The 22,227-nt window shown below is 50.8% G+C and overlaps 1 protein-coding gene across 4 annotated transcripts in view; it reads right to left on the reverse strand.

Moving 5' to 3' along the window:
* LOC117730942 (plexin-A1-like) overlaps window positions 1–22,227 on the reverse strand; it is a 148,637-nt gene that overhangs the window by 20,272 nt on the left and 106,138 nt on the right. For all 4 annotated transcript variants that reach the window (XM_034533018.1, XM_034533016.1, XM_034533017.1 and 1 more), the window contains exons 11-17: window positions 14,505–14,601; window positions 12,633–12,823; window positions 7,431–7,582; window positions 5,040–5,163; window positions 4,798–4,934; window positions 2,371–2,538; window positions 70–163 (exon numbers count right to left, since the gene is read on the reverse strand). In XM_034533018.1, the coding sequence (XP_034388909.1) occupies window positions 70–163; window positions 2,371–2,538; window positions 4,798–4,934; window positions 5,040–5,163; window positions 7,431–7,582; window positions 12,633–12,823; window positions 14,505–14,601 (963 nt within the window). The remainder of the gene's footprint in view (window positions 1–69; window positions 164–2,370; window positions 2,539–4,797; window positions 4,935–5,039; window positions 5,164–7,430; window positions 7,583–12,632; window positions 12,824–14,504; window positions 14,602–22,227) is intronic.

Consider the following 22,227-nt stretch of genomic DNA (forward strand, 5'->3'; position numbering starts at 1 on the left):
TGTTTTGTCAATACAAAGTGTGTGTGTGTGTGTGTGTGTGTGTGTGTGTGTGTGGATCCGAACACTTACATTCTCGGACTTGGCAGCTCCGTACTTGGCTCTCATTCTGGGCTCCTTGATGGTGGCCAGATTGGTTCCGGTTATGGTCAACATGGTCCCTCCGCTGAAAGAAAGATGGCAACACTTGTTGTAAAGACATCGGGAGCAACACAATTACACAACAGGACCGGGCAAATTAAAACAATGCTAACTTGTGTGTGTCACACAGTCACGCGACTCCTGCTGGACTCTTTTGGTCTTGCAGGGGCCAGGGTCCAAGTCCACCATTGAGCCAGCCGGTCACCGGTAAAGCCCGTTTCAGGTCATGACTGACGCTCTAAAGTGTTAAAAGCTTCAACCCGATTTGCAGGCCGGAGGGGAGCAGAAGGGGATGTGTGGCATTCCTTCTGGCCTCTCCAAAGCCGGGGGACATTTCTGCACCGCGTATTAAAGTTGCACCGCAGTGAGCTTCCCTCCGCTGCCAGTGATCTGACATTGTTGCGCGACCTTTGCCCCCCGTGACCTATTCGAGCCCCCCCCGTGACGCTGACCAGCCGAGACACGGGTAACGTGGGTGAGCGTCCTCTTCCCCCCCACCCCGACAGCCTCCGCTGGCCCGAGAGGATGAACTTTCTCTGACGTGAGGCGTTCTGACAGCAGATAAATAAGTTAACACACAACCTAAAAAACTGGAGAGGGGCGAGGCCGGAAGCCGAGTGCCACCGCGAGGCGAAGCATACAGCCGGGTGTATGGCTGGGTTCCATACAGGCAATATACACCAAAGAAAGAGCTCTTTAACATGACCATCAACCATTGTTTCTCTCAGAGCGGTGGCAGCACATCCACCTCCCGGGGGTCGGCTGGGTCTTTGAGGCCAGATGGAGCCGTCCACACGTCGACCACCCTGTGCTGAGCATTAGCTCAAGATCGTGTAGCAACACTGGAGTTGTGTGAGAAGATGAGAATCCTTTTCCACACAAAGCGTCCCCTTTAAACGGCGGCCCGGCTGAACCGCCCGTCTCCACGGAGCCTCCTCCTGAAGGGTCAAGTCACACTTGTGTTTTGCTCGGCGCTGTTTGTCAAAGGGTCAGCGAGCGGGACGCGGCGACAACGAGGGAGGTAAATAAAAGCGTGATTGGGGCCGCAGAGCAAAGCACCTCCTCCTCTGGGAGCGCCGAGCGAAGCACCGAAACACGAGCCGGGTGCCGAGGTTATTTCCTCCCCGAGGCTGGAACGCTTTCCTTCTCCTTCCCCCTTTCAGCTGCTTTATTCATGCCACTCCCATCCAGGCTTCCCATCCACTCTTTTGCATGAGCAGAGTTTCCATTTTCCACGATGCAGCAGCGGATGGTTACGCCGTCTGAAAGCTCACGTGGGCTCTGACGCTTTAGAGTTACTGGAATTACAAAAGCAGAGCGATGTACGACTGCTCCATCGGCTCTTAAATGAGATATCTGCAGGAGGAGGAGAGTTCCTTTAGCTGAAGCGTGCGACTGGTGCGAGTAACGTCCTCTTCTTCTTCATCCCTGGCTCTTTTGTGGGATTCTGCCATTATTTGAGTACCAGCTTGTTTTTGAGAATTCTCAGTAAATGCAAGAGAAAAAACAACTTCCTGGAATGATACTTTTGAAGTAAATGAGACAGTTAACAGTGTGTGTGTGTGTGTGTGTGTGTGTGTGTGTGTGTGTGTGAAGAGTTTCTAGGTCATGCAAGTGAGCCCATTAGCACTCGGTAGCTCAGAGTTTTTCTTTTTTTGTCCTCCTCCACAACACAGCTCGTGTTTGCACAGGAACTCTTCCTGTGGGTACGTCGTCTCATTTTAATAAGTCAAGTCACATTTACAGATACATCTCTGCTGCTGCAGGAGCCTCCTCCACGGCTGCTCCTGCTCGAGAAGATTTACTTTTCAAAAGAACAACGCTGTGAAAACGCAGAAGGATGTTTCGTTGGGTTTTTCTTCTCCCAGAACCAGAATAATAATACATTCATCACATTTTAACAGAGTTCATACTTCAGTTTAGGTGACTATGCTCCTGGGATAAAGGGCATTATTGGCCGGGTATTAATAATGTATTGCTGCATTCGTATCTGTTCTATAGAAGTACGTCATGCAGAATTATAGATAGTTAAATAATCACATGACATTTTACAATGAAATCCGAATACACAGAATGAAGCCGATATCGCCCCGTTAGCAAACCTTTCCTCTGACCTCGTCAGCGTCGACGTGCACAACGCACGGGAAAAAAGAGAGAGAATGAATCAATCGTGTAATCTTCTGCAACGCGTTCGTACACCAGGAACACGTGCAGCCCTCGGCGTGTCCTCACCTGGCGATGCTCCAGTCGGGCTCGATCTTGAGGATGGTGGGATCGTCAGAGTAGTTGAACTTGACCTCCGGGTTCCTCAGCTCCGCAGAGTTGATGTCCACCATGACCGGGGTGGGCCCCGAGGTTTGGCCCGCCGGAGTCACGCACACGATCTGCTTGTTGCTGCGCCTGGAAGAGCAGGAGATGGAGAAAGATGAAAAAAAAAAGGGACTGCTGATGGTCTCCTGTGTGCTCCGAGGACCTGCACCACGAGGTCCTGAAGAGGAGGTGGAGTGCGTGGGAGCCACACAGAATATGAACTGAAGAATCCTTATTCATCTCTTAAACAACTCATACATTATTTATCAGATGCGACAAAAAAATGCACACACACACACACACAGCGGTGACACAGTTGCCACTATGTGTGTGTGTGTGTGTGTGTGTGTGCGTGCGCACAAGGCCGACATCTTTCAGTCTGTCCAGTCGTGGTTTCATCAGCCTAAATCACAGTGCTGGACTTCAAAGCCCCCGCCCCCTCCCTCCCTCCCCCCTCCTCCTCCTCCTCCTCCTCCTCCCCCCCCCCCTCTCCCTTTGGCTGATAGATCTGAAGTGGCATGTCAGGCTGGTCGTCTCTGTGTGATGGACCTCCCTCCCTCGCAGACAGGAAGCCAGCTGTGACCTGCTGGGAAACGTTGTACTGCTGCCAGTAACGTTGCTCTGCCCTCCAGTGCCCCCCCACCCCTCCAGTCCCCCCCGTCAGCTGACCGAGCTACCTGTGCTGAGCAGGTGTGCTTTGAAAGTGTTAATTTGCATATAAATCCAGTGGCGCAGGTCGAAGTTTAACATTGTGCGAGTGCGTCTGTCGTCGTGTGAGTTAAAGGTGTGAAGGTGAAATACACAGAAAGACAGAAGGTGATGGAGAAGATGAAAGAGGGGTTTGGAGAAGATGAAAGAGGGGTTTGGAGACGAGTGGAACCGGGGTTAAGAGAGCAGAGAGCCGGGGAACCGGGCGTCTCCCAGGAGGCGACTTCCACTGAAACGGGAGTGAGAACAGAAGAGGGAAAAGGAAGATGACACACTCAAAACACACATTCCACGAGTGCTGCGTTTCCACGGAAACCGCTTTCACAACACGGCCGCCGCGGCCCGAGGACGCCCGCGGTGCCGCGTACGGGTTTATTTTTTTTTTTGACAAGGTTGCGGCCGCACAAAAGAAAAGAGGGGATACGGACAGAAAGAAAAGAGAAAGGGAAAGAAACGGGGGGGGGGGGGGGGGGTTGCAGGCGCAGATAAGAGGATGAGTGACTGGAGGTAAATAGGTTTTGATTAAAGCGGAGGCCCCGCTGAATACAAAGACACATTAAAAAGAGATGGACTCCACCAGTTCATTACTTTGGCCATAAAGGTTATTGCTGCTCAGCGAATGAAAGGCCAAGACTATTATGTTCACCTTTCTAGGATGTGCATGGGAGCTTTAAATTGGCCTTTTCTTTTTTTTTTGGTCTTTTTTTTATACAATATAAAAAGAAGTCGGTCGGTCCGAGCTCATTAGTTTAACCTGTCACTTGTTGCCCGAGCTCATAAAAACAAAAGCGTTCCAGAGAAACAAGAAAGGAAGTCTGGGCTCGTTCCCGAAGCTTCTCCCTTTCACCACACAGATGCTGGTTTTAGTTTCTCCTCTCCGCCATCTGCCAGACGCCACACATGAGTGGATTCAGTCCAGAGCTCAGCTGGCTGTCACTTTGCCAGGAACTCAAAAGAAACAATCGAGTCCTCAGCTCGAGGAATTAGAGTCATATCAAACTGGATCTGTGGCTCCTCTTCAGAGTGTGAGATGTGACAGCGGCAGACAGTCAAAATAATAGCAACAATAAAAAAATTTAAAAAAGGATTTTCAAACACGAGTCCAAAGCTGGAACGACGTGAGTTTCTAATGACGTGCAACACCAAATCATTTGGGCCGCTCCCAGTGAGCTGAACGACGTCAGGTGATTTTATTTGAAAACGGGGAATAATCATCAAGACGCAGGAAAAGATGCCAAATGGGTAGTGAAGTAAAGGAGGGGGGGGGGGGGGGGGGAATCATTACGACTTGTAATGATCTACAGAGGAGCCAAAAAGAATATCATGCACATTGTTATCAATACATTGTTGCCTCCAGGATCGTGCAATGGAAGCTTAAACTGTCCATTTTATCCATCAATAACCGGGCTGGGTATCAGTCATCAATAGACCCAAATAAATCAGTGCTCAGAAGAATTTAAACTTGTATGCAACTGAACATAAACTGAACGTAGAAAGTAGAAAAAGGGTACTATTAAATACCTCTATACAACACTAATACTTTTATGTGGCAGTATTTCTTAATGTATATTAATTCCAAGTCAATGTAAACCAGTATTACACTTTTACAGTATATGAGAAAACTAGTTTGGATTCACTCACTTCTCAAAGCGACAGGGGTGAAGTCCGATCTTCACGAACACGGCGCTGCCCGCGTTGAGATGACTGCCTTCGATGGTGATCCTGGTTCCCCCAGACAGCGGCCCGGTGGACGGAACCACGTGGGTGAAGTACGGAGACTGAGGAGGGACACAGGCAGAGGACAACAGGAAGTCACATACGGCGTGGAAGTCACGCCCAAAAGAAGAGTTTAGCAGCACACACACACACACACACACACGTACCACAAAGGTGAAGGCCTTGGTGGACACGGCTTTGTAGTCGGGGTTGATGCAGTCCCTCACACACACCTCCACCTGAGCCTCCTGCACCCTGTAACCGGTGGCGTCGTTCAGCCGGCACACAATCCTGAGGAAAGAGATGAGTTCCGTTGTCACGTTCCACCAAAACAAATCCATCATATTATAAAGAAAAGAAGAAATAAACACCAACAGTTCAGCCATAATAATCTATTTCCAAAGCCTCATTCATAAAAATAACAAAAAGGCGGAGCAAATGTTCTATTAGAGGACATCTGCAGTGTGTCTGCAGGATGATGAGCGAGCGCACGCACACACACACACACACACACACACACACACACACACACACACACACACACACACACACACACACACACACACACACACACACACACACACACACACACACACACACACACACACACACACACACACACACACACACACACACACACACACACACACACACACACACACACACACACACACACACACACACACACACACACACACACACACACACACAATTAGCCAGAAAGAACGAATGAGACAGAGAGAAAGGATAATAGTGCAGAGGAGAGAGAGAAAGAGAGAGAGGATGAGAAGGAGAGAAGGAGAGAGAGAGAGAGGGGAGGATAGAAAGGATGAGAAGGAGAGAGAGAGAGAGGATGAGAAGGAAAGAAAGAGAGGGCGAGAGAGAGAGAGTGAAAGTGGGAGAGGCTGATTAATTGAACAAGCTCATATCCTACACATCTCCTCAGCCTCCCTCGCTCCCTCCCTGAGATGAGTTATTAACTCTCCTGCCTCCATCCTCCCCGCAGGTGACCATGGCAACTGCGGCGACAATGAATTTCACATTCCGACGCCGTGTGTTTCCGTTGTTTTTATTCCCCCTTTCATTTATCCCCCGGGTCTCCCACCGCGACGGCGGCCGCCGTTAAAACGCCGGACGGCTCTCAGTCGGAAACGCGCCGCTCGCCTCGTTACCGCACGATGACAGGCGGCGGCATCGAGAGCACGCCGACGGCATCAGAAACGACAGCTTCCTCCATCCCGTAGCGGAGGCGGGATGCGACGGTTAAAAATTAAAAACGGTTACGCCGGGTTCTGTTTCTCTGGCTATCGTTTACTTTCCTCAACGCGGAATCAAATCCAAGCCGGTGAATATTTAATGACGCAGGTGAGTGACACGCCTACTAATACGGAGAGCACTAGAAGCACGTTCCTGCAATCCAGTTTCCACCCGGTCACAAAAACAGGCAAACGTGGCGAATATATGAAGTGCGAGCGGAGAGAAAGAGAGCATGTGTTACTACGGTCAGGTCAGGTCAGCGCAGCGCACCCCCCCCCCCCCCCCCCCCCCCCCCCCCCCCCCGCCCCGGCTGACCTTTGACCTGCGCCGTCAGTCCCGTTACCCTGTCCCAACTTCCTGTGCTGCGGATGCGATCGGGTCACGGGGAATGACGAGCGCAACCGGCACCGCGCGGCCAACATCACGTTTAATTAGCGCGACTGCCTCAGTGACAGCCTCCCCCTCCTCCTGCGGGTGCCATGGCAACAGGCCAATGCTCCACTGTGAGGTCGACGGGGTTAAACTTAGACACCTTGCTGCTTTGGAATGTGGAAAAGTTAACACTTAATATTGCTCCACAGCGGCTCTGTGGAGGATAGTCGCTGCGCCTCCCTCCCGTTGTCCTGGCTGTCAGATCATCAAAGTCACATTTCCTCGTTGCCTTCTTAGCGAGGAGGAAACCGAATCATCTGGGACTGCGCTGCAAAACTCAAGCAAACGGAGCATTTGTGTACAAATGACAGCGACACGGTAGCAAAACAGAATATCGAGGACAGCTCCGGCTGTGACGAGCCCCCCCCCCGACGTCGCCTCGTCCTAAATTGTATTTTTCTTTGCTTCTGCATGAACTCAACATAAATTAAGAGTGTGTGACTCACAGAAAGGACCCGATGTTTTCTGGGTAGCTATAAAAGTGCAGCGCCAGAGCATCCCACTCAAATTCAATGTATGATTGCCATGAAGTTTTTTAAGGGTCCAGTAACGCGCAGCTGCGACTGGTTTACGGCTTCTCAGAATGAACCGGTTCATCCGCGCCACCCGTCGTGATTCAGATGTTCCCAGAAACCAGTAAACACAATTTAAATCCGTGGACTTTTTAGGAAACATGTTCCACCCTCTTCAAATGTCTCTCAGAATGGAACAAACTAATTGTCAGCCAATTCATTTCTGATGGAGCTATTATTCTGATTATGAGTGATGGGAAAGCTGCTGTAGATGTACACGGAGGTTCAGTTTGAAAGAGGGAAGAGGGGTTGGAGTTGTGCTTAGCATCAATCACATCAATACTGGACCAAACGTACTGCTCAGCGCTGATGTACTGGTCCTCCTGGGGGTTGCAGGCCACCTTGCCGATGCGGACTCCGCTCTGGATGTCTTTGAACTGCAGACCCAGGTTCTCTCCCATGATGGTCAGCATGGTCCCCCCCTGCCGGGGCCCCGTCTCCGGAGTCAACTGGTTGGAAGAACAAGGATTCACGTTAGCCAGAACAACACATGGGACCATTGGTTTCACCCAAAGCATCAGAAAACATACACGTCAGCATGAGTGACAGTTCCCTTTCTCAGTAAATGTAATACTTAGGTTGCTACCTCATTAGGTTCAACAACAAATGACCCATTATCAAACACCCACACACTTAACCTGGACCCCCCCATCATCCCTCACTCAAGTCTCTCGATTAATCTACTGAACACAATTAGTGCACACAGCGACCTCGTCTCCCCCACGTCCCCCTAGAGGTCTGCAAAAGGTGCTAACGGCTACCGGAGGCTAGCCGGGTCGCTAATCATGCCCCCCCCCCCCTTATCCGGCCCACCGCGCAGGCAATGGCCCCTTTGCTAATCACTCATTATTAGCATAATTAGGGCTAAAGCTAATTGGATTAGGGTCCTTTGTCGCAGCAGGGTGACGGGGATGAGAAGCGGGCGGTTGGGGGTCGTTGGTGGGGTGTTGGGGGGGGGGGGGGGGGGTCACACTTTGACCCGGCTCGTAAAAGAAAAGACACACTGGAGGATCGCTGATTAAGTTCCATCAGCCACATATGACGCCAGCAACAGTTTTGGTGACACCAGAAAGTGGAAAAGCCAGCTCGGTGACACCCAGAGTTCATTTGTGACCAGACACATCGATACCACTGAAACACGTCTTCAGTTATGAATAATAATGGACTAAATACGAGTGAGTTTTATAATCTCGTGTCTGCACACAAGTGGTTAACTTGGCCGTTGCTTTGCAAACATGAAACAATACGCTTATCAATCTTCTCATCTGCCAGAAAGAGAACACGTTTTCCAAAAAGGAATCAAAACCATTTATTTGGCCTCACATATCAATTAGAGCTCCATCCCCACCTGGTGCGTGAGCCCGATGCCCGGCCTCACATCATTAGAGGTAAGAGCCACAGGTGTCCAGGACACCGCGAGCAGAAACACACAACGGGAACAAAGCCCGGTGTCACGCAGGCCGCAACTCAAATGCCACCGTGATACAATTAAGGAGCGTTTCCCCTCTTACAAGAGCTCGGCTTCTGAGGAACATCCTCCTGCTTCTCTCGCCCTTTCCCTCTTCCTCTCCCTCTTCCTCTTCCTCTCAGGACTTCTGGCTTCTTAATCCAGCCGCTGTCTCTTTGCCAACGTGCCTGACGTCTTGTGTTCCAGCTGGAGACAAAAGAGTGAGCGGCATACAGTTGTGCACCAGTCAGAATCTTCAGATATGGTAATCAAGTCTCTGTCTCCATAAGCACCGGCTTATCAAAAACACACACACACACAAGTTGTTACATCACCAACGAACCAACACAAACAAAAAGCCACCAGCCTAAACACTTCTCCATTCTCCACGCTCATTCAAATTCCCTTTTTTCCTCTCCGTCCCGTTGTGTCGGAGGCTTTGTGTGAGGCCTATTGTGGCCGGCTGAGCGGCAGCACACAGATAGCATCTGCTAGTTCTAGGAGGGGGGGGGGGGGGAGGAGGAGGAGGAGGAGGAGGGCACACACACACAGAGAGAGAGAGAGAGATGAAATGAACATGGCCTCAGGTTCCTGATGTCTATCTGAGAGACTCACACAAACAAAAAGTGGCAAACAAATGGATGGAGGTAATGAAGCGAGTAATGACGGGGATAATATGTAAGATCCATGTGCACGTGAATAACTATATGATTATGACTGAAGACGTAGATTCCCACAAACAAAACCTGAGCCAATTATATTCCTGTAGCTGATATAGATAAAGTTTAGATTCAAAAATATATATATATATATATATATATATATATATATATATATATATATATATATATAATATTACCCATGTGTGTAATAAGTGCAAGTATTTCCTCAGCACTGGCATGTTGCATTATTTCTGTCAGACCTCTAAAGGGAATCACAAAGAAAAAAAGAAGAGGGGAAGAGGACGAGATAGATGAAGGATGATGAAAAGGGAACAGGAAGAAGGACAGGAAGGGAAAAGGAAAAGGGTCGAGGAAGGAAAAGTTGAACTTGGGAATGAAGGAAGAGAAGAAAAGAAAGTGACAAAGAAAATAGAGCTGTAGAGAGAGATAGAGGAGATATTGCAGCTTCACGATATATGAAGGAGAAGCCGTTGGCCATCAGATAGCTTAGAGCACACAAGGAACACACTATCAGACACAAAAGATCACAAAGAAGCACAAAAACTGAATGGAGAGTGCCACATGCACACACACACACACACACACACACACACACAGGCATCGCCTGCGTTGTTTTAATTGGTTTCTAAGGGCTCGCTGTAATGCTCTTCTTGTCCCCTAGGAGAAGGAAGGCAGGAGATGATGGATGATGGAGGGCCAGGCAGCATCCAAGGCCACTACTAGGACACTGCTGCACTACACTGGGAGATGGCGCCAGACAGTGTGTGTGTGTGTGCGTGCGCGCATGTGCGATTTTGAGGACACATTGGAAGTTGTAGCATAATGTTTATCTCTGATTTTAATCATTTCATATCTGAATGTAGGCCTTTCAGAGAGTGTGTGTGTGTGTGTGCCTGTGGGAACCGCCTTGTGCGAGTGTGCTTGTGCTTACACACACACACACACACACACACACACACACACACACACACACACACACACACACACACACACACACACACACACACACACACACACACACACACACACACACACACACACACACACACACACACACACACACACACACACACACACACACACACACACACACACACACGCTGTGTGTCTGCTTGTTGTGAAAGGAGAACTAATTAATCTCAGAGCACGATGTCGGTGTGGAGGGAGAACATGCAGCACAATAAAAATAGCTCTGCAACAGCCCAACAGCTCCATTCTTAGTCTAAAACTCTAAAACTAATCACCTAGAGCCTAAAACATCGACGCTGGTGTTTGGAGAACGGAGCCGAGGTGCCGGAGTCATCAGTGGAACGGTACCCGGTACCCGGCTGCTCACCAAACGGATAGCTGTGTGTGTGTGTGTGTGTGTGTGTGTGAGAGATACACTTCCGCATGTACACAACAGCTAGAATGCTGCAGAAATGAACCAACAAGACGTTGTTTGTTCATTTAAAGGCTTCAAACTGGGAAAGAGAGACGTGAATGATGGAAAGACGTGATGCTCGTTGACTACAGGTCCAAGTGGCAGAAGACAAAGATGGAGAGACTTTCTTTGTCGCGCTGTAAATGTCAAAAGGTGGAGAGGTGAGAGGAGGCTGTAACGCCTCCTCCAGTGTCTCTTTCCTCCTCCTCATCCTCCTCTTCTTCTTTGTCTCCTCCATGTTCTCAAACCTGCTGCTGCTGCTTCTGAAGCTCCTCTTCGCCCACTTTGACTGCCACCAACATCTTGCCCCAAGGCCAGGATTTACCCCTCAATGTGCATGCGAGAGCAAACACACACACACACACACACACACACACACACACACCTCTCATACATACACGCACACACACAACCCAATTGCCTCTGTACGCTTGTTTCAAAGAGATAACTGAGGCGAGCGGGAGGAGAGAGAGAGCATTAGCGGATGGATTTATCTCTGTGCCAGTGCCCCAATTATCCAATATCTCCATTACGCATTCAGAGAGACCGACCCGTGTCACACAGGAAATGCTCCGAGGGCTGCAGCCAGCCGGTGAAATGGGCATGCATTAATAACCCATACATATATTTCACACTCATTTAAAAATGGAGAGCAATGGCACTCGTTTTGACTGAGATGACGATTCTTCTTATTTTAGATCAAATTAAATGTAAGGGTGTGTGTGTGGGGGGGGGGGGGGGAGAGTGTTAACTTGAGGAGGAACGAAGGAGAGCGAGCAAAAGGGTTGGGCGCCAGGACACGCATGGCGACGCGTGCCGTTCAAACCGGGCTCCGTGTGCATGTGCATGTGCACGTGCACGTGCACGTCAGTCCCAGCGGTGAGCTGCAGGGACGGTGACCCGGGTCACAGCCGGACGAGGACCACCACCACGGTTACCCGGTGGCGGCAGATGGGAACGCCGTGGTGCTTAAGACGCCTTTGGCTCACCCGACCTGTCGACGCACACACGCACACACACACACACACTTGCACACACACACATTCTGCGCCCGTGGTGGGACACAATTAGCACAATTGCACAGTCTCTGTTTCTTGTCACCCTCCTGTGAGCGCATGCACACACACTACAGACAACCACCCGCTATGACTCCTCAGGTGTGTGTGTGCGTGCGTGCGTGTGTGTGTGCGTGTGTGTGTGTGTGTGTGTGTGTATGTGTGTGTGTATGTGTGTGTGTGTGTGTGTGTGTGTGTGCAGCCATCATCTCTAATCATGTCAGTGTGTTCAGTCTCGGTGGTTGTGAACTGCCTCCTCCTGGCCGGCCCATCTGTGTTGTGGTTGCAGTCACGGTGAAGGCTCCTAAGTTGTCTCGCCTTCTTGCCTTCTTGCCTCCTCCTCGCCTCCTCCTCTCCTCCTCCTCCTCCTCTCCTCCTGCGACGCCTCCTTCACTCGCCGAGGCCGAACAATGACGCGACACATGGAGCGACTGCTAAAACGGACTAATGAGCCCACTTTGGCGATGCTTTGATTTGCTTCAGGAAATAATCACGAGCCTGTTACAAACGGCCATCACTTGAACCCCCACACCCCCTGCCCCCTTGACCCTGGCCTTGTTTGTTGTTCTCGAGTTGCTAGGCAACGCACACCAAACAGCAGCTAAAGCGTGGGCTTTAACTTTAGCAGCGCTAAGAGAGTTTTTCTTGACATTTAGCAGCTCCATGGGATGTTTATTTTAGAGTGTGGGGGGGTCCCTGGCCTCCCAGACCTGGGCTCCCAACGTGTTGATATCATTAAACATATTCCTGCCAATGCATTTTCAAACTTATCCGTGACTCCTGAATGAAATGGGAATGTAGCTTTGGGAAGTGCTCATTCTTTGTTGCAGGCTGAACGTCCACGTGTGTGATGTCACCGGGCTTCAGGAGCACGCTGCTGTGAGGCCTTACCTTGATGATCTTGGGGTGTGCACAGCGGCTGTTTCCTGTGGTGGCGTGCATCCAGGTGCTCTCTGGAGGAGCACACTCCTGCCTCATGGAGCACTTCTTCTCCAGAACGCACCAGCCGCACTCAAACCGGGGGTTGGCCTTCAGACACATCCCACAGCTCTCCCTCAGGGCGTAGCACTTATACAGGTGGGCTGCAGGGGAGGAAGAAGTGATTATTGGGTGGAATAAGATGCAATACAGATACCGTAGCATCATTATAGTTTGCATTGCATATCACAGTTTGGAATATTTCCACTTCAACTTTCACACAAAAATTCCCAAACTTATTCAATGTCACTGAGATTTCCCAAAAGGCCTCAGGAATCGTGCAGAGAAATCTTTTTTTTTTTTTTCAATCCCCAAATCCCGTTGGTCACGGAGCAGCTTTAAAGCAACCCGGTATCAATTACTGGCTGCTAAACGTCTCCTCACTAATTACATTAACATATCAGTATTTAAGACGAGCGAGCGGCGCTCACACTCATGATGGTGACGCCCAGAGAGGGGGAGCTCTTTGGGCTGGAGGTCCCCCCCCACCCCCAATGCATCCAACAGATGCTCATTAGAAACACGTCCGTCTCTGGAAGAACCATCCAACGGTCCAACGCATTTATTTACCCCATTATTATGGATTACAGTGCTGATCAAACACATGTACGTCTGGTGAAGGCTACAACGCATCCATAGAGCATATCAGAGTAATATGGGACATTTGAGACTTCCAATATCTAGGAATGACGGAAATCAATGGCACGAAGTGGCTCTGCGGTGTTACTTTGCATACCGATGACATATCGAACCCCCCCCCCCCCGTCGTACACGGCTCCTCGTGCATGATGTTCCTTTCACCTCGCAGCAGGAGCATAGTGTTACAGACACGGGCCCCAATAATTATGATGGCGGCAGCACCATAAAGACTGTCCTACCGAGTAATTATATCCAACAGACGTGATCTCATTGTCTCCTCCCACAGCGCTGCGTGTGTTTAATCATTACCCTGCTGGCCCCCTTTTGTCTGGAGGCTTTACATTAGTGCACAGATATTAATAACACGTAGCATCTATAAGCTCCTGCAGGTCCATGGGATTGATTGACTATAGTGTCTCGTGTGAAAGGTTAAGGCACATGAGGAGATGGCTGTGCGGGTGGAGGCTGTGCGTGTGGAGGCTGTGTGGGTGGAGGCTGTGCGGGTGGAGACAGTGCGGGTGGAGACAGTGCGGGTGGAGACAGTGCGGGTGGAGGCTGTGTGGGTGGAGGCTGTGTGGGTGGAGATAGTGCGGGTGGAGACAGTGTGGGTGGAGACAGTGCGGGTGGAGACAGTGCGGGTGGAGACAGTGCGGGTGGAGGCTGTGTGGGTGGAGGCTGTGTGGGTGGAGATAGTGCGGGTGGAGACAGTGCAGGTGGAGACAGTGCGGGTGGAGGCTGTGTGGGTGGAGATAGTGCGGGTGGAGACAGTGCGGGTGGAGACAGTGCGGGTGGAGACAGTGCGGGTGGAGACAGTGCGTGTGGAGACAGTGCGGGTGGAGGCTGTGCGTGTGGAGGCTGTGTGGGTGGAGGCTGTGCGGGTGGAGACAGTGTGGGTGGAGGCTGTGTGGGTGGAGACAGTGTGGGTGGAGGCTGTGTGGGTGGAGACAGTGTGGGTGGAGGCTGTGTGGGTGGAGGCTGTGCGGGTGGAGACAGTGTGGGTGGAGGCTGTGTGGGTGGAGACAGTGTGGGTGGAGGCTGTGTGTGTGGAGGCTGTGTGTGTGGAGGCTGTGCGTGTGGAGGCTGTGCGTGTGGAGGCTGTGTGGGTGGAGGCTGTGTGGGTGGAGGCTGTGCGGGTGGAGACCTCACCTTGGATGTTGAAGGGGTTGTCGATGACAAAGTTCCCGTTCCAGACCACCGACAGGTTGACTGGCAGGTCGCTGATGTCGTTGCCCTCGTAGGCGTACTGGAACACAAGGCAACATCGATATTAAGACTTCATATCCCACGACCTCAAACAAGAATTTTCTCACACCAATAACAGCGCTGCAAGACGTCGGGGTTAATAAAATATTAAATTGGCGAGCGAGCTCGGTGGAGGTGGTGATGTCGTAGCCCGCGGCGCTCACGCGGTGGAAAGGGCCATAAAGATGAAAGACGAGCGACGGGCTATATTGTGATTTTAACGCGCCGCCTGGCAGAGCGCGGAGTTGATTAAGAGATTGGAATCCCCATCACCGGATGACTCACTCCATTCCAGTGATGAATGAAAAGCCTAATATACCTCCGACAATAATATTCTCATCCGATTTCATTTTTTTTACGCATCCTGAACTAATAAGGGAGTTGAAAACGTAAATTGACTCGTCGTCGGCATTAATCGGTTTTATGGAATCGCTTTAAATGAGACAACAAGGCTGAATACAAGAGGAAGAGCTCCTGTGAGACCCCCCCCCCCCCCCCCCCCGACGACATCCAAACAAATACAAAACCACCGGCAAATAGAAGGCAGCTTTAGACGTTACATCCTCTCACACACACGCATCTCAGAGCTCATTCATCAAGAGCCTGACGCACATTAAGCGTTAGTAACTACTCCGCCCGTTAGTCGCCTCTTGGATGCGACACAGACAGCTGGTAAGGCCTGAGATAGGCTTGTTAACCCACTGGCGTGGTCACCATCTCCAGTGACCCGAGGCCGAGCGATAGCAGGACTCTTCTCTTCTCGTGGAGCGCTGATACGATCCACTGTGAAAGGCCTGAGCCGGAGGCTACGGGGGAACCTCTCAGATTCAATCTCACTACGACTTCTCCACTCTGACACCACTACCAGTGTGTGATGCTACGAGCTTTATCTGGACATCTGTAATAATAGTCAATTGGAATGCATTTGATGGGGGAAAAGGACCAAGAGAAAGATAAGAAAATGAGGACACGGCAATGTCGCAATGTGTGAATGGCTGATTAATTCATTCTTCACTCTTTTTTTTTTTTACGATGGGATGATTCACAGTCAGCGGGCGCTGGAGGCCGAGATGCCGATATCCAAATGAAGGGAGATGTCTCCATGCATCTCAGAAGAACTGCTATTTGGCTGTCTGAGTTTATGTCCAGGGGAAATTCTTCTTCTTTCAGGCACATTTAGACGCCTTATTTATTTAGTAGCCATTAACTATTGAAGAGGGAACCTTCACCCCCCCGAGTACCTCCACCTGGGAGCCGGAGCACGACAAACAACTCCACTTGTTTAGAAAGAGAGAGAGAGAGAGAGACCTTTTGTATACAACAACTACGATTAAATGAATACATACACGGCATAACAAATGATTATTAGCTACAGTCCTCGAGTGTCCTGATTATTTTGTGAGAGGGATACCTTCTCCTTCACGGCCATCTGAGGACAAACCACAACTTTACTGCACTGGTGTCACATGGAGGTGGAGGGGACCAGAAAAGGTCAATCTGAACACCAATAATACTGGACGGAGGGCAGAAAAAGCATCAAGCGAGGGTTGAAAGACGGAGGTGTGCAAAAAAGGGATGAAGGGAGTGGATAGGGGAGAGCAGGTGGAGGAAGGACGGTAGAGCAGCGAGGGCGAGGGAGAAATAGTGAGGGCGAGCTGGATAGAGAGGTGATTGTGTGTTATTCTGTGGACACCATTCATTTACACGTGGAATAAGAGGCCTGGAAGCGCCGGAGCTGGTGGGGGCTAAAGTGAAATTGGCATTTTCAATTTGTTCCCTGACATGTCTGCCTTGGTCCTTTCACGCATTCCTCTGCAGCCTCACCCTCTCTCGCAATCCACCCTTCCACCCTCTTCTTTTCCCCTCTCTCCATCTCCCCCTTTCATTATCCCTTCCCGCTACCTCTTTACACCCCCCCCTCCCATTCAATCTCAGTCGGACTTTCTCTCCCCTGCCTCGATCCCCCCCAGAACGCCCACAGTCAAACGAGCAGATTCCTTTATCGCGTTCACCAAACACATGTGCACACTATAAATATGCATTCTGCACACGGGACGGTTTCCAAGAGACGGGACGCCAGCAAAAAATAAAAGACAGATGACGCCGTCTGTACGGGGAATAAAACACGATAAATAAAAACACATGAAAGCAGAGGGAGATAAGACACTCGCACAGCAACACGTGCTGTTGGTTGTCGGCTATTATTTCTCTCCACTGAAGTCCGAGCATATGAACTTCTTCAATCCACCCATCCCCCCTTCAGGAGACCACCCAGCGTGCCTGGGAACAAGAGCACTTCCTCACCGGCTGGAGATGCAAAGAACATGCCGGCGCGTTTGAGTGTTTGCATGCAAGACAATCGGAGAGAAGAAAGGGGGCGTGCACTGAAAAGTGAGAGTGAAAGGGTGAGAGGACGCCAGCAAGGAGGAGGTGAAGAGAGAGAGAGAGAGAGAGAAAGTTGAAACAGACGGCCAGAAGAAGAAGAGGGGAGGAAGACGGCGAGGGAGTGTGAGAAAGAGAGAGCGTTGGGGAGCTTCATATTTGGTCATGTTGGTGTTTCAAATGGAGCGAACCTTCTCTTGACAACCAGCTGGCTGTAACACACACACACACACACACACAGGCCACGCCAAGGCCAGAGCTGTGAGGTCCTCAGGTGGCGCTGACATCTCGTCTGTTTGTGCAGAAGAGAGGCAGTTTGTGCATTATGGAACGGGTTATTGTTCCACCACCCATAAGCCTTCAATCATCCCGTCTCAAACCTCTCGGATTGGACGTGGGCGCAGTGTAACGTCAGACAATAGCAGCTCAGGGACGATCTTCTTCATGCAAGTCACTGCCCAGATGTGAGGCCAGCTGCATGCTGCATCCAGAGTCGTCCACTACGTCTTCTCTTGCTGCTGCGTTATATCCTGTCAGGGCTGAAGACGGCTGCAGTAAAGAACACGGGGTCAAGCTGCCATGACTACTGCTCTGATGGCCAGCCAATCAGAGCACGGCCTGGAGGAAGAGATAATAGATGTGTGTGGACCTCTTCACCCCTGCTTTACACACACACACACACACACACACACACGCACACCACTGCCTGCCTTCCATGTTACAGGGATGTGTCTGTGCAGGCTCAAGGGGGGGGGGGATCTGGGATCTGCTGGAGTATGTCCCTCCTCTCAACAACAACATGCATATTTACTGAGGGAGAGGTGTGCGTGTGCATGTACGCGTGTTTAATGGCGGGGGAGGCACAGGAAAGGTTACGGTTATGATCCAAAGCTCATCTCATTGCACCAAAAAGCTTATTAAACTTTCATACTGAACCACCGGTGTTGCACAAAACACAGTTCAGGGAACACACACACACACACACACAAGCCTCGGTGCACGGTTTATTCACTGCACAGCAGATATGAAAATGCAAACATTAAGCAAGTTACTCTCAAAAGGTCAGGATTTGCATATGTGAAGTGCAGAGAAAACAGAGCCACAAAAATCCCAATGTTCTATATTCAGGGGTTTAATTACAATATTTTAACCACTATAGAACAAAAGGTAACGACCCCGAGACGTGAAGGGCCAACAAACAGATTGGGTGTGAGTGGAAAGACCACAAGTAGAGCTCAATGGGAGGTGCAAGCTGCAAGGCTAAAAATACCAAGCTAGCCCAGGGCCAACCCGCACCTGGGATGGAAGAGGTTACACTCGTCCTCTTCCCTTCCTCCCTCGGGGATGACGTCCCTTATCAAATATTAAGACCGGACCCAACACATCTTTCAATCTGGATTAATCCTAGTTTCTAAAATAGTTTGGAAAATAGTGGGCAGAGACTGAATGTTGGCCCACGTAAAATGTGCTTTGCCTGTAAGTCAATGAATAGACTGCACTGTGCCCTTTTACACACAAACACACACACACACAACGTCCAGGAAGATATGGCTTCCTAATCAAGGATCAAGTGGTAATCCTTCCTATGGCTTAGCGTGTGCTTGTGTGTGTGTGTGTGTGTGTGTGTGTGTGTGTGTGAGTGTGTGTGGGGTCAGGCAACGAGGAATCAGCCTCCGCTCATAATAGGGACCTGTTAGCCTGTGCTAATCGCTAATGCTAACAGGATTGGAGAGCACAGCCGGACCCAGTTACCCAGCTTATCTCGTGGACGTACACAAACACAAACACAAACACACACACACACACACACGTGTGCATAGTTGCACAATTGGCGCACATACTTTCTTCCTTGATGTAAATAAAGAGCGAGGGGAAGTGCTGGCTTGAGGGAAAAATAATGCTGCTGCAGCCGTGTTTCTGGTTTTCCAGCTTACGAGACTTCTCCGGGACAAAAGCCTCGATTCTGGTCCTTTGCAGAAACGTCCCCCGTCCCCCCGTCCCCCCCACGGCGGCCATGCTCTATTCACTCAAACGCATGACAGCGCTCACACGCTTTTAAGTCATTAATATAAATGCATAGCAGCCAAATGCACTATTCCCACTTTTACTTTAAGACACTTCCATTTGCTATTCAGGAACCGTAAACAGTTACTGCTTCACTCTGCACACAGCCATTTGTTTGGGGCGATGCATATTCTAATAAAAGCTTCTCATTCATTCAATTACAACACAGAGTGTGAAGGCTATCACAGGCTATTATACGCTAGGTCCTAGAGGGCTCTGGTTGAACCACCTCCTCTCCTCCCTGCTCCGCTCCTCTCATCGGGCTAATAGCACAAGACTCTTGCTATGAATATCCATCAATCCATCACACAGAGCTGAACACATGGAAGGGCGGAGCACTGCTGTAAGAGGGAGAGAGGATTTAGAGTAAAGGTTACAGATTGCACGGATACAAGGAGAGATGGGTGGAGGAGCTGGCATATGCTGATAGCTCAGCAGCAATTAATTCTTATTTATCCCGGACCGCAGCGCGGGAGCTCTGCTCTTCACTCGTCAGAGAAGAGGAGAGGCCGAGAGCCAATGACGGGACAGAGATGAAGAGGAAGGAGGAAGCCGGAGAGGAGGAAGGTGGAGACGGAGACAGGTAGAAGACTGGGAGAGAGATGAAGAGGAAGGAGGAAGCCAGAGGAGGAAGGTGGAGACGGAGACAGGTAGAAGACTGGGAGAGAGATGAAGAGGAAGGAGGAAGCCAGAGAGGAGGAAGGTGGAGACGGAGACAGGTAGAAGACTGGGAGAGAGATGAACAGGAAGGAGGAAGCCAGAGAGGAGGAAGGTGGAGATGGAGACAGGTAGAAGACTGGGAGAGAGATGAAGAGGAAGGAGGAAGCCAGAGAGGAGGAAGGTGGAGACGGAGACAGGTAGAAGACTGGGAGAGAGATGAAGAGGAAGGAGGAAGCCAGAGGAGGAAGGTGGAGACGGAGACAGGTAGAAGACTGGGAGAGAGATGAAGAGGAAGGAGGAAGCCAGAGGAGGAAGGTGGAGACGGAGACAGGTAGAAGACTGAGAGAGAGATGAACAGGAAGGAGGAAGCCAGAGGAGGAAGGTGGAGACGGAGACAGGTAGAAGACTGGGAGAGAGATGAACAGGAAGGAGGAAGCCAGAGGAGGAAGGTGGAGACGGAGACAGGTAGAAGACTGGGAGAGAGATGAACAGGAAGGAGGAAGCCGGAGAAGAGGAAGGTGGAGACGGAGACAGGTAGAAGACTGAGAGAGAGATGAAGAGGAAGGAGGAAGCCAGAGAGGAGGAAGGTGGAGACGGAGACAGGTAGAAGACTGAGAGAGAGATGAAGAGGAAGGAGGAAGCCAGAGAGGAGGAAGGTGGAGACGGAGACAGGTAGAAGACTGGGAGAGAGATGAAGAGGAAGGAGGAAGCCAGAGGAGGAAGGTGGAGACGGAGACAGGTAGAAGACTGAGAGAGAGATGAACAGGAAGGAGGAAGCCAGAGGAGGAAGGTGGAGACGGAGACAGGTAGAAGACTGGGAGAGAGATGAAGAGGAAGGAGGAAGCCAGAGGAGGAAGGTGGAGACGGAGACAGGTAGAAGACTGAGAGAGAGATGAACAGGAAGGAGGAAGCCAGAGGAGGAAGGTGGAGACGGAGACAGGTAGAAGACTGGGAGAGAGATGAACAGGAAGGAGGAAGCCAGAGGAGGAAGGTGGAGACGGAGACAGGTAGAAGACTGGGAGAGAGATGAACAGGAAGGAGGAAGCCGGAGAAGAGGAAGGTGGAGACGGAGACAGGTAGAAGACTGAGAGAGAGATGAAGAGGAAGGAGGAAGCCAGAGAGGAGGAAGGTGGAGACGGAGACAGGTAGAAGACTGGGAGAGAGATGAAGAGGAAGGAGGAAGCCAGAGGAGGAAGGTGGAGACGGAGACAGGTAGAAGACTGGGAGAGAGATGAAGAGGAAGGAGGAAGCCAGAGGAGGAAGGTGGAGACGGAGACAGGTAGAAGACTGGGAGAGAGATGAAGAGGAAGGAGGAAGCCAGAGGAGGAAGGTGGAGACGGAGACAGGTAGAAGACTGAGAGAGAGATGAACAGGAAGGAGGAAGCCAGAGGAGGAAGGTGGAGACGGAGACAGGTAGAAGACTGGGAGAGAGATGAAGAGGAAGGAGGAAGCCAGAGGAGGAAGGTGGAGACGGAGACAGGTAGAAGACTGGGAGAGAGATGAACAGGAAGGAGGAAGCCGGAGAAGAGGAAGGTGGAGACGGAGACAGGTAGAAGACTGAGAGAGAGATGAAGAGGAAGGAGGAAGCCAGAGAGGAGGAAGGTGGAGACGGAGACAGGTAGAAGACTGGGAGAGAGATGAAGAGGAAGGAGGAAGCCAGAGGAGGAAGGTGGAGACGGAGACAGGTAGAAGACTGGGAGAGAGATGAAGAGGAAGGAGGAAGCCAGAGGAGGAAGGTGGAGACGGAGACAGGTAGAAGACTGGGAGAGAGATGAAGAGGAAGGAGGAAGCCAGAGGAGGAAGGTGGAGACGGAGACAGGTAGAAGACTGAGAGAGAGATGAACAGGAAGGAGGAAGCCAGAGGAGGAAGGTGGAGACGGAGACAGGTAGAAGACTGGGAGAGAGATGAAGAGGAAGGAGGAAGCCAGAGGAGGAAGGTGGAGACGGAGACAGGTAGAAGACTGGGAGAGAGATGAACAGGAAGGAGGAAGCCAGAGGAGGAAGGTGGAGACGGAGACAGGTAGAAGACTGGGAGAGAGATGAACAGGAAGGAGGAAGCCAGAGGAGGAAGGTGGAGACGGAGACAGGTAGAAGACTGGGAGAGAGATGAACAGGAAGGAGGAAGCCGGAGAAGAGGAAGGTGGAGACGGAGACAGGTAGAAGACTGAGAGAGAGATGAAGAGGAAGGAGGAAGCCAGAGAGGAGGAAGGTGGAGACGGAGACAGGTAGAAGACTGGGAGAGAGATGAAGAGGAAGGAGGAAGCCAGAGGAGGAAGGTGGAGACGGAGACAGGTAGAAGACTGGGAGAGAGATGAAGAGGAAGGAGGAAGCCAGAGGAGGAAGGTGGAGACGGAGACAGGTAGAAGACTGGGAGAGAGATGAAGAGAAAGGAGGAAGCCAGAGGAGGAAGGTGGAGACGGAGACAGGTAGAAGACTGGGAGAGAGATGAACAGGAAGGAGGAAGCCAGAGAGGAGGAAGGTGGAGATGGAGACAGGTAGAAGACTGGGAGAGAGATGAAGA

The sequence above is a fragment of the Cyclopterus lumpus genome, chromosome 5 (genome assembly GCF_009769545.1).
Source record: "Cyclopterus lumpus isolate fCycLum1 chromosome 5, fCycLum1.pri, whole genome shotgun sequence".
NCBI lineage: Eukaryota > Metazoa > Chordata > Actinopteri > Perciformes > Cyclopteridae > Cyclopterus > Cyclopterus lumpus.